Source organism: Lupinus angustifolius, unplaced genomic scaffold (assembly GCF_001865875.1).
Source record: "Lupinus angustifolius cultivar Tanjil unplaced genomic scaffold, LupAngTanjil_v1.0 Scaffold_9_213, whole genome shotgun sequence".
NCBI classification, from domain to species: domain Eukaryota; kingdom Viridiplantae; phylum Streptophyta; class Magnoliopsida; order Fabales; family Fabaceae; genus Lupinus; species Lupinus angustifolius.
Window position 1 is genome coordinate 1 of NW_017718308.1, and position 12651 is coordinate 12651.

Sequence of the window (12651 nt, forward strand, 5' to 3'; positions counted from 1 at the left end):
AAATTTTGCTGTGATGCAGGGCAGTATTTCCAACTTAGCCATAAAAAAATATATATAGATTCATGATTCTTCGCACAAAATTATTCATAAAATTTTTGTTTACATATACAGACATGCATTCATCAATTAATTCAAGAAATACAAGAAATGTCATAATATCCCTAACCTTGCGCTCTGATACCAATTGTTAGTGCTTTTTAAAACTTTTAGAGAAACTTTACGTTGAGCCTTTAATGGTTCACAAGAACCCTTGATTTAGGATCTTTACATTTATGACATTTACATGTTATAGTATAAGGTTAGAGAATACCTGGTTCCATTGCTATTTCTTTCTAGTGTTCTTCCCTGATGTTTTCTCTGATTGCCTTTTGTTTTCACCTCTCCTCCTTCTCTTTATGAGTTTCTTGATGATTAGAAACTCAGTTTCCTTCCTTCCACGCTATAACAATGCACTGGATTTTCTTTTATGCAAAACCAAGACCTTTCTCTTATTCTTGCTTTTACATGTATGTACGTATATGTATAACGGATACATACCGTAGCATCATCAATGGCAATGAGATGAGCTGAAACCAATCCTCCAATAACTCTAATAGTAGTTTCAAACACAGAAACTGTTTTATTCTGCAACCAACCAACCAATGCAACATACATTATCTATAATAAAACAAATTAACTAACAAATGAGAAAACACAGTGTCGCCATATAACTAAATTAACTACTCACAATATCAAATCGGAGATTTTTACCAATCCATTCAACAGAAGCCGCAAAGTTTTGGCGATCACCTAGTAAAGCCAACGTGTCCAACGAGTCAATCTGTTTCAAACTCAATTTGAACATCACAGAAATTCATAATTTCACTTATAACAAAAATAATCGAATTGAAAAGAAAAAATATATGATTACCAAAGTTAAGGCATAACCACCAAGAGTATCTTCACCAGCACAAGATAAAGGTCTCAATTCATCGAGTGGAAAAGCATTATCCATATATCCATTAAAAGCGTGATAAAACATTTCACGAACCTATATATAACTCATTAAATTGAATTAAATTATGATTTAAAATGAAATGAAATAGAATTAGGAAATGAGAGAGAATGTGTATGAAGATACCTCATCTCTGAGTTGTTTAGCTTCGTGAGGAGTAACAGAGTCAGAGAGAATGGTTTTGGAGTGTGATAATAAAAGAGAGGCTAATAGTATAAATAGTGAAGGGATCTGAATCCATAGCCTCTCACCTTCCATTATTCCGCGCTCAGTATCAGATTCTAAGCTCAGTTTTCAACTTCAAGAGGAACAATTTCATTTCTAGTTTTCTACTACTATTGGGCCACTTCTTTACCTTCTAAGCCCGATCTCTGAAGCCCACCACTTAAATGAATAAAATTGTTCGAGCAGTCCCAAAAAGTGTATCCTTCATTACTTGTAATTAATCAGAAATATACTTAATTATGAATTTTTTAATTTATATATATTTTTTCAATTAATTATAAATAATAATACATGAAATAACACATGATTATGAGATAGCAAATATGCTACTGATTTGAGATCATATATTGAACTTTGTCTATAAAATATACAACATGCTAAATGAATTATTTGTTGAAATAAAAATGTCTCGTGTACACCATAATAACCATATGTGAATTTTATCTCTCAATAAACCATACATTTTTTCTAAATAGTTGAAATTATCATTGTTAACCAAGTAAAAAATTTATTATTGAGACAAAGTTAGTAAATGTTGTAATGTGAAAAACTATAAGAATGATGTGATATGAAGTATATGGAAAGATTTAATGCATTTTATACTCAAAATGAATGATATGATATGTTGTATATTCTATTTAATATTAAAAATATTTAATACATTTAATATTGAAAAATGAGTAAATGGTACGAGGCATGATTTGTCACATGATTTCCGACATCATATCTTTATTCTAACATACCAATTATAAGCAAAATGAACTTATCTTTTAGGTTAGACCCTTATACTCTTATAGGGATTAGGGAGTATGCGTTCTATTGAATGAGTCTTACTTTCTAGGGAAATCGGGGGTTTTGATTTTGGTTTCTTTGTTGCTAACCTTTTCGGCTTCGAGTTCGATAGTCAACGGCTTTGTTGTGCTGCATGTTGTAGTCGTCGTGAGCCATGTTTCTAAATGTAGCTACTACTTTTGTACATTGCTTATTTGATTTGATTTACTCTCAAATCTCAATGCCCAAATCCAAATTCATTATAGTTGACTAACAAGATATTGGTCTAGTAGTTCGATCAATGGTTCGATTCCTAAAAGCAACAATTATTGGGGTAATTATGCATCCCGAAAAAAAATAGTCCTTGAGGGAGGATACCTACAAAAAATTCATTATCACTAATTAGGGTTTTTGATTCATTTTATGGCCTTATCAAAACGTCGCTAAAACTTAACGTCTCCCATTAACTCTGGGTTAGGATCTCAGGCCTCTTTATTTTAACATGTTGTATCATATCACCTACTAAAGAGAGTCATAAATGTGAGGGTTATGAAAAAGAAATAGCAAAATTGACTTGATTTGTTGCTTTTGGAGAGAGAAAAGTTATATTTATTTATCCGTTTAAGAAATTATTAATAATTAGTTTACTCCTACCGTTAATATAGAATGTTATAATAAAAGATAGTTAACAAATATTAACTAGATAAAAGTAAATATGAAAAACAAAAAGTACTTTCGTGAGAATTAGTAATATCTAGAGTTAGCATTGGTGTCTTGAGCTCTGTGATTAGGACGTCCAACTTTTCATGAGTTACAAGGTGTTTTACAGAAATCGAGACACAATTGGGGATAAGCGATCCGTGTGCCTAATAGACACTCTAGACAATGGACTCTGTGGTGCTAGCTTTTAGGTAAAACCAGCTCATACATGGCTTTCTTCATCCATGTTGAATGCTAGCCACGATGGAGCATTATATCTTCAACTACCATAAGATAGATTATTTACAAAAGATAATCTTATAAGAAGAGAGATGTATAATGTAATTGTGTAATGTTTCTAATCTTTACTAAACAAAACATTTTTACATTTATATTAGGGTAGAGATCCACTGGAGTAAGTTTTCCTAGCCATCAATTCTAGGAAAATCCAACGGTTTGAATTAACAAGTAGATCTAAACTATTAGATTTCCTTAGAATTGAGGGCTAAGATGAAAAGTAAGTTTAAAAAACTCACTCAAGTGAATTCATCTTACATGTTCTATCTCATGAACAAAAAATTCCAGTGGTTGGAAACTGATCCAATCGAGGTGGAATCTCATGCTAGTGCTTTTTAAAACTTTTAGATAAACTTTACGTTGAGCCTTTAATGGTTCATAAGAACCCTTGATTTAGGATCTTGACATTTATGACATTTACATGTTATAGTATAAGGTTAGAGAATACCTGGTTCCATTGCTATATCTTTCTAGTGTTCTTCCCTGATGTTTTCTCTGATTGCCTTTTGTTTTCACCTCTCCTCCTTCCCTTTATGAGTTTCTTGATGATTAGAAACTCAGTTTCCTTCCTTCCACGCTATAACAATGCACTGGATTTTCTTTTATGCAAAACCAAGACCTTTCTCTTATTCTTGCTTTTAGTTTCTCTCTTTCAGAATAGAGATGTATTCCTTATGTGCTTAATTGAATTGCCACACACTGTCCAATTTTAATGCATCAGTTTGGGGAAGTTAACATATAGGAAACTTCCCATGAAGTGACAGGGAGGGAGTTAACAAAACCCCCACTAATCTGATTATTTAATTGCCAACCATCATCACATTAGGCACTTTCATTTAGATTAGTGACTTTCATGCACATGGACCACATTAATTATTAAATTAATCTAACACTAATACCATAATTTTTTTTTCTAATGAAATAAATATTCTCAATTGCTTAATATTGTAAAGTATTATTAAAATTAGAAAATCTTACACTTCCAAGTACTAAACATGAGGGCCTAATTTTAGAGTTCACCCCAAGCCTAATATATGTTGGGTTGCAGTTGCCACTGTTTACAGTTGTTCTTTATTATTTTTTTGGCTTATTTTTCATCAGCTCTGATATTATTTATTGGACTAGCATGGGCTAGAAAGCCTCCAACCACCAATTAGTTCTAGTGTTATTGAGACATGAGATGGGTGGATAGTCATAAGTGAGTCTGAACCAAAATCTTAAGGCAATGATTTTATGAGTTTTTTTCTACTTATAAACTTTATCACTACTTTTCTTATACCAAATAATGGATTTCACACTTCAATAAACCCAACAAGTTGTTGAGAGTTTAGTTACAATTAAGACTTTATATTTAATTGTGAAGTTTTACAATCAAATCTTGCTTTTATACTTTGAATTTGTATAAGAAAATGTATTCATCCATTAAATTCCAAAATTTTCTCAAATCAAGTAAATTTCAAACATTAGATATTTTTCTGCTATAGATACAGATATTGGATATATGAATTATCATCATATATCCTCTTTTGTATCTTCATTTGTATTCCTAACCAATTAGAAATTAACAGTTAATTGAAAAGAAAAATTATAAAACATAAACTAACATTTTTATAATATTTGTTGAAATTTAATTAGTAGAAATATACAAACATAACTTTTTTTCAAATCTTTATTATGCATATAAACTTTCATTTACTTATAAGTTAGTGAAATTTAAGTACATGTAACTTCTAATAAAATCAGGCTTCAAGACTTCAAGTTTTGTGAATGGGAAAAAATTATGGAGAGAATTATATATTTGCCTAATTATCTATTTTCACTATACATTAGATATTTTTGACTCGGATAATATTACCTTATATCAAAAATAGCTCAGTCAAAAAGAATATAAATTAGTGGAATGTAAGTCAAGGACACTCGGAATACAATGAATATATTTGAAACAAACTCTATTATTAGTTTAATATCAATATATTATCGGTATATACATATTAAATCTGGGACATTCATCATAATAGATTTAGAGAGTTCCTAGTTGAATTGCAAATATTTGTATTCCGAATGGAAACTTCCAGAATGTAAATAAGCCTTTCAAATATGCATTATCAGAGTCCCCAATTGAACTATAAATATTTACGGCTCTAGCAATATAGTGAAATCTATTACAAAATATATTTTGAGAGCCCTTAGATAAAATGCAAATATTATGATCTAGTTAAAGAATTCTAGAATGTAATTTTGGAATTTTTTTTTTACCAATATAATTAGTACAAGGTCAATTTAAAGAGTATATTAAATGTAAATTTTCAATATAACTATCAATATATGTTAATTTATCCATTAATGGAATATACTGGGTCAATTGGATCATAGTGGATCAAAATATGATGAGTTTAAAATTTATGTTCTTTCGGTGTAAATTTTTTTATATTTATCAACACATTATCTAACATTGATTTGTACTACTTTTGTTTGAGAGTTAATAATGATTAGCATATGAATGATAAATAAATTGCTAATATTGCAAATTACACTTTTAATATATACATATTAAATCAAAATGTTATAAGTTATTCCAAAAAAAATATCTCAAAGTTATGCGACATATACACAATATTGCTATATTTCCAAGATTTGCAAGAACTAATCTTTCACAATTTCCTTATGTTTTGGTGGTTGGTTTTGGTAATAATGGCTTGAACAATTGTAAATGTTGTGTAGTTCATTTTCCCAAATAATTGCACCCTTTTCAAAATATGAATTCCAAGTTTTATACATATGAGGTAATGATTATTTATGCATTCTCAATATAAAGATTTAAATATAATTAATATATCATTTATTACTAATTTGTATTATTTTTAAAAAAAATTAACGATGATTAAATATGAATAATAGATGATAGACTAATAGTATATAAAACTATCTATATATTTTTTTCTCACCTTAAAATCATTTTCACCCAATGAACTTCACCTACACTTCTATTAGCCCAAATATGGTAGAAAGGTTATAATTCCAAAATGTTTGTATTAGGAATAGAAACCAATGGGGATGCAATTATCATGTAGTGCCTTTCCAATTTTAACTCATTAAACTATTCAAAGATTTTAGATATGAATTAACTCCTATGATCTTCTTATATAGCATAGTAGCATACTATGATATGTCATGTGTCATCTCATTAATCAATTCATAACAAATAATATATAATCATCTTTCTTAAATTTATTTAAGTGTAAAGTTTCATATTGGATATGATGGAGGAATGAAAGAGCTTATAAATAAAAAAGGTTTGTGGAACTAATACCTTAAGATTTTGGTTTAAGACGTGATGTTTCACTTGTGACTCTCAATTCTTCTCATACTCCAATAACAATAGAACTTCTCGGTGGTAACAGTCTAATCCAACAATCTTAAGGTCGAAAAGGATGGAGAAATTGAACTAAACCACACTTCTCATAACCTCCATGTCACAAATGGATTTGATATAATCTTGTAGTATTAGAAACCTAATTTTACACATGCTTTTATATGAAAATAGGCATTATTACAACTTAATATATTTAATTATATTATTTAAATGTAATTTCAATTAATTTACTACATAAATGACTTAATAAAGTTATGTTAAATTATAGGAATAGAAGTCCAAAAGGGTGGAGTTGAATGCAACTATACAAGGCCCAAGTAAAGGAATTGTGATGAAGGCATGAAACAACTGGAATGTATGATATCCTCCATCCGGTAGGTAAAAAACTAATCTCTTCCGAGATGTGTGACTGTTTGTTTCGACAAGTATAGCATAGTTTTGAACTAAATATTAGTAACACCGAGGTCAGTGTTGTACATGAAAGGCAAGAAACAATATAGCCTTTAATTGGAATGAAGAAATGTGAAGAGGTTAGTAGCATAGTTTTGGCTCCAATCTAGAAGGGAACCTTAAGAATAACAATTATTGTATATGATGTTAATATGGTGTTGGTGAATTTTAAACCTTAGTCATCTTTTATCTCATTCAAACTAAACGAGTAGCGAGGTTTTGGGTGTGAGTAATTTTAGGAGTTATGATCATTTTTTATTAAAACATGAGTGTCTTAAGACTTTCCCATTTCCAAATAGAATTCTTTCTGGTAATTGAGTCCCCTTGTGAAATACTTGGTTTAAGAAGGCTCAAAAGAATCCTTATAAAATACCAAGTTAATGTCGATCGTAAGTTAGTTACTGGAAGAGAAATATATTACAGTTGACTCAGTCGTGAAATGTAATTACAAGACTCAAGCTCTCCCTTTCTTTTCACTCCAAACTTTAAACCAATCTCAAAATAACCCTTAAACTATAGCACTACATTAACTCTTTGATATAAGTGATGTGGCATTATCATGCTACCACAAAGGGCCTGCTTGATTTGTGAAAACATTGATTTTATTAATAATTGCAAAAATACCACATTCTTTAAATTTTTATTATTTAAATATTTTCCAAGAAACTATAAACCTTTTGTGATATTCAGGTATATTTCATATAGTGAAGCTTCTGGCGGCCGACCACACGTATTGAGATCAAGACTTGATTGTTGTTGAAACTTCAACAAGTTATGATCAAAACCTTAGATTAACTTTTGGTTTATTGCATGTGACACATATTCTTATCAATAATATCCTTTCATTGGAAATTTGGAACAAGTTAGGACAAATTGGCTAATAGTTCCAATGTTAAAACATTCACAATAGACAAAAACTACTATACACTATATAAAAAAGCAAGTGATATATATACAAGGTTAAAGATTAGAGAAATACATTGTCAAGTTCATAATAGAAAACACAAATCAAGCCCTTCCCCCACCAAAAAATCTCACTGCTTCTCCCTATGTCACTCTACCTCTAAAATGCAAAGAAAAATAAAGAAAAGAAATGACAGAAAAAAGGTCCAAAACAGCAAGGAAATGGAGAAAAAGCCCTTTAAATATGCCTCTACTAAGGTTAACAAGTGTACCCTAACAACTAAGGAAATAGAAGTTTGGAGTCAACAGCATAGGCACCATAATGCACAAAGGAATTGTGCCTCAGCTTCTCAAGTTAATGCCATTAGTTCCATATTTACAAAGCTTGAATGACCAAGCAAGCCTGAAAAAAATAGAGAAATGGAAGCCAGCATTTAAACTTTTACTTACCCAAGTGCTGGATTTTTATCCACTTTATCAAATGCATATTGCATCCTTCCCCGATGTTGTCATCTGATCCTACTGATCTCTCGTCAAGCTGTCGATGCTAGACCCAATCTCCTGTTATAGATAAAATCACAAGTGATGGCATAAAGACAAAATACAGATAGAAAAGCTCTGAAGAAACAAATAGTTAAAAATAGAACATGCCTTATCACCGGCTTTTCTAAAGTTTCTGAGTGAATTCTTCCCTTGGAATCAGGAACCATCGCTAGTAATGCATTTCGCTTCACAAAAAAAGCCCAGATAAGATGGGTTAGTTAGTCAGTATATAGCATGATCGTCAGTAGTAATAATATGAGGAAAATAATAACTCTGATCAAAATGGATGAGTACTGTACTGCTACTATTAAGATGACGGGAGAAACAAATCAAACCAAAGTCAAAGAGAATAAAAGTTTGAAAGGAATTAAAAGCCAAAACCTCTAATTGTTCCTGTAATGGATCTTGTAATATTTTGTTTCCAGGGGCCACCATATTTTCTACAAGCATAACAGAATCTGTTCCACAAGTGGTATCCTCAAACCTGACATTGATCATCCCCTCAACACCACTGCTGTTACCCTCAACAAAACCTGCCCCTGATGCAGATCCAGCATCTTCAGGAGAACCCCCATCGCTTGTAACAGATGTAATCACACTAGAATTTGAGGCACATTCGGGTTCAGGAGACAACTCCTCTTGCTTGTTGTTCGACAAATTAACACTCTCTGAATTGGTCAACTCATGACGGTCAGACGACCCAGATACAGTGTTAACAGCCATATCACCAGAACCCAGGCACGTGTTGCTTCTTGCCAAGCTATCAGGAGGACTCATTGCTTGTTTTTTCAGTATAACATTCGGCTGCACACCTGCACTGCAATCATGCTTCCTCTTGTGGTTTCTCTCACGATTTTCAGCCCCAGAAACCTCATCTCCATGAAATGATTTAGGAGGAGTTTCCATTTGAGCCATTGGTCTTGATGGTCGAGATCGCTTATAACCATCAGGAAACACATAGGACGGGATTTGCCTTCTACGAACATGAGAGACATAAATGTCCATCCCCGGTCTCCAGAACATGTACATATTAACAGAGTGCTTAAATTCTTCGACTGTTCCACGTATATCAAATTGGTGACCTTCTTGAACAATCTCCCCCTGCTTCCTCTGCAAGCCCATGAAGAAAGCAGAATGTGCACACTGTCTTGAAGTATCCATATACTCATGAGGATAGGGATGGCACTGCAACTTCCCAATAGTGTCACGCTCAATCTGCAAATAGAATCCAAATGCAATCACTAAATCTAAAGAATCAAGTTGATGACTGTCCCTGCAGACTGTACAATGTAAATAACGCCTTCAAAATTGCCATAATTTCACCACCATGGGTAAAAGAACATACCATCAAAGTCAGCTGTCGAAGCCGTGATTCAACCCAACCTTTCCAAGCTCGCAAATCATCAACATCAGCAGCAACTATGTCAACTTGCAAATAGTTTTTATAGCTTTCAAAGAAAATGTATGGCTCAAACAGCGCACTCCAATGAACTTTATTCAGTTCTACTTCCTGGATTATTAAAAAAAAGGTAAAGGAAATCAATTATTAAAAAACAAACAAGTCTTGAAGCCAAAAATAACTCTAGCAAATTCAACAAGAAAAGAGAATCACTACCCCACAGATCTTGTTGCCATATTGGAACTGCTCCATCATAACACGAAGTGTGCTTGTAGAAACGCTGTAACTAGAATTCATACAAGGATAGGCAGGAGTGATGATTGGCATGTGATGGGTGCGATCACGAGGATTTCTACGAGGATCCCAAACAGAAAATCCAAGCTCATTCTCCTCAATGGGGCATAGCATGACCGGATTTGGCCACCGCCACTGTGTATACACCCTAAAGAATCGAGAGACAAGCATGCTAGGATTGGCATTTGGATACAATTGGCAAACTCGAGCTACAAGAAGTGCCAAGTTAACACCCCCAAGAAATCCAGTCACCTAAAAATGAACATACATTTAAATAACAGTTATATTTTTTGAAAATCTAGCAACTAGTCATATTTATAGATTCAAAGAAGCAAATGACTTAATATGATTAATGCGAAGGAAAAAACAAAACATCACTCACATTGGAATAAATGCCTCGCCTTTTGGCCCAAAACTTCAAGCAACGAAGTGTTGTTCGAAAGTACTATAATTCACACGAGTAAAAGTTAAATGAGAAAATATTTATAGGACAACAAAAAACAAGCAATAGGAGAAATAGCACAACCAGAATTCAGAAACAAGCAAGAGCCGAATAAAATTACCTCAACATTTGGAACAAGCTTTAGAATTTGATCTGCGACCCTACAGCCATTCAGACTTCGAACAGTAGGCTCATCAACATTGTGTAGAACAGAAATATTAGATATATCCATGTCCTGTTCAAAAATTAAAAAAAAAGTTCCAAAATACATTACCAGAAAAGCTAAAAGAAACCCTGCATGATACAGGTCACTAACACAAAAGTATGATTGCACCATTCATCTAGAAGATTATTCTTATTAAGGAATAAGTATAAATTGAAAATTGTTTCGCTTACTTCAGGCACAACTAAGCAAGAGATACTTGCGTAAAGCAGGTCAACTGATATTCCGTCAAACTTAAATTTCATAACTGGTACATGAGCATCTGGAACTGGTTGTAGTTCTGTAACTTCCTCCATGTTAGCTAGAATGTCATGCAATGTGAAGAAAAAATCCTCCTGATGAAGAATTATGAAAAAATTAGACAAAATTTGATAATGGTTTGACGATTTCAAAAGTTATTTGCACACTAAATCTACCTCGCGGTTCACATAGGATGGCCCAATGCATAAAGTGTCTAAGTCGGCACCAGGACCATGAACCTGCATCATAAAATATTTCAAAGAAAAAGAGTTTAATCCTTAAATAAACAACAGATGTATCTAATAAGTTGCTAGATTTGACTGGAAGAGTAATAACGATAATAAACATCAAAATCCCACTCAATCCCCATGAACAACATTATAATATTCCCAAAAGTCCAAAACAGTGTACAAAGATCTTTAAGTGAACTGTTTAAATCAGCAACGATAAGTTAGAGCATGAAGATGTGAATGCCAGGCAAGGTGAAAAGTAAACTCACGCCAAGCCGATAAGAACCGAAAGTCATTATGACAGCATTTGCATCTTCCACCATCTGATCAGTGTATCGTCTAAGGCGGGTAATTTGCTTCACCCATCCTTTTACTACCTGAAAATAAAGAAAACAATTTATAAGCAAAACAAAATACAAAATTCGTAAGTTGTAACACATCAGTATAAAGTAACAACAATATAACTAAAATGTTCATGCATGTTTAACCAATTAAAACATAGGGTTGCATATATTAACCACTAAACCTCATAGTTTGAAATCATCACAAATAACTTATACTGACTCAATAGAGAAACTATCATTGCAAGGAAGAATAATCAAAAGAAAAACCCTTTTCTAATCTCAACCTGTCCGAGACGGTGAAGAACCTCTTCTCTCTTTGCAGCTTGATCCTTAGTCTCATAAATTCCTGAATTAGCAAGAAACTTGCACAAACAGAGAACAATTTTTCAGCACAAATCCATATTACCCCAAAGAGAAATTCACAATTTTGAATAAAATCGAATAAGAAAAACCAACCTTTTCTAACTCCTTAGTCTTTTGCAAATCAACACTCATTGGCCCAGCCATTGATATGGGTTTCGTGACACCGAATTGCGTCGTGGAAGATCCTAATCCTTCAGTGCTACCCATTGATCCCAACACCAGAATGGATCAAATCCCAGATTAACAAAAAACGAAAAGAATCGAAATTTCAGATCAAATCCGAAACCCTAGAACGCAGTAAACAGAACAAAATTCCAAAATCGAGAGAGAAAAACAAGGAAGCGTTGCGAATTTGCAATGAAGACAAGAAATTCGAAACCCTAAATCGAAAAAGAGAGAGAATTGGCGCGAAATCTGATCGAATGAAACGAGACAAGGGACAATGAAACGACGACGTATGATTCCAAGAAAGAAGGTACAACGGTGGTGGTGAGTTCAGCACTGAAGAAATAGAGAGAGAGAGAGAAAACTCTTGTGATTTTTTATGAGGTTTTTTGTGTTTATATATTATTTATATTACCTTTTTTGTGGTTTATTTATTTATTGATGATAATAATTCTTTATTGGTTATAGATAATAGATGATTAGCATTTGATTAATCTTATCTGAACTAGTTGGAACTTTTGGTGCATATCATCTATTTATTATTAACAATTAGAGCAAATATATTATTCTAATTTGGTTCAAAAAATTTGAAATGATTTTCTAAAATTTTAAATTATTCTTTATTAAATGTTGTAAAACATGTTAAAAATAACTAATTTAACTAATATTTGAATTTTTTGAGATTATTTTTAGTTT

The 12651-nt window shown here is 32.3% G+C and overlaps 2 protein-coding genes across 3 annotated transcripts; both read right to left on the reverse strand.

Moving 5' to 3' along the window:
- Window positions 1-533: 533 nt before the first annotated feature.
- Window positions 534-1332, reverse strand: LOC109337726 (alpha-mannosidase I MNS4-like; the record flags this gene model as incomplete). Its single annotated transcript, XM_019574762.1, has 4 exons — window positions 1121-1332; window positions 911-1030; window positions 728-820; window positions 534-624 (listed from the first exon to the last, which is right to left on the reverse strand). Coding segments are annotated over exons 1-4 (436 nt in total), but the record flags the coding sequence as incomplete, so codon positions are not given.
- Window positions 1333-7741: 6409 nt separating this feature from the next.
- Window positions 7742-12331, reverse strand: LOC109337727 (nuclear poly(A) polymerase 4-like). Of its 2 annotated transcripts, XM_019574764.1 has the most exons (12): window positions 11884-12331; window positions 11712-11789; window positions 11353-11460; window positions 11030-11092; window positions 10787-10948; window positions 10512-10625; window positions 10331-10393; window positions 9871-10200; window positions 9601-9765; window positions 8637-9470; window positions 8364-8440; window positions 7742-8273 (listed from the first exon to the last, which is right to left on the reverse strand). In XM_019574764.1, the coding sequence occupies exons 1-12, from the start codon at window positions 11995-11997 to the stop codon at window positions 8246-8248; spliced, it is 2136 nt and encodes a 711-aa protein (XP_019430309.1). In that variant the 5' UTR covers window positions 11998-12331; the 3' UTR covers window positions 7742-8245. The 2 variants fall into 2 exon arrangements, with proteins under 2 accessions (XP_019430309.1, XP_019430308.1); XM_019574763.1 differs by having other exon boundaries at window positions 7742-8440.
- Between the last annotated feature and the right edge of the window lie 320 nt (window positions 12332-12651).

Coding starts and splice junctions, on each gene's coding strand:
- LOC109337727 (XM_019574763.1), bottom strand. CDS start 11,997: ATGGGTAGCACTGAAGGATTAGGATCTTCCACGACGCAATTCGGTGTC. Junction 10,949..11,029: donor CATCCTATGTGAACCGCGAG/GTAGATTTAGTG, acceptor ATTCTTCATCAG/GAGGATTTTTTCTTCACATT. Junction 8,441..8,636: donor CATTACAGGAACAATTAGAG/GTTTTGGCTTTT, acceptor TTTTTTGTGAAG/CGAAATGCATTACTAGCGAT.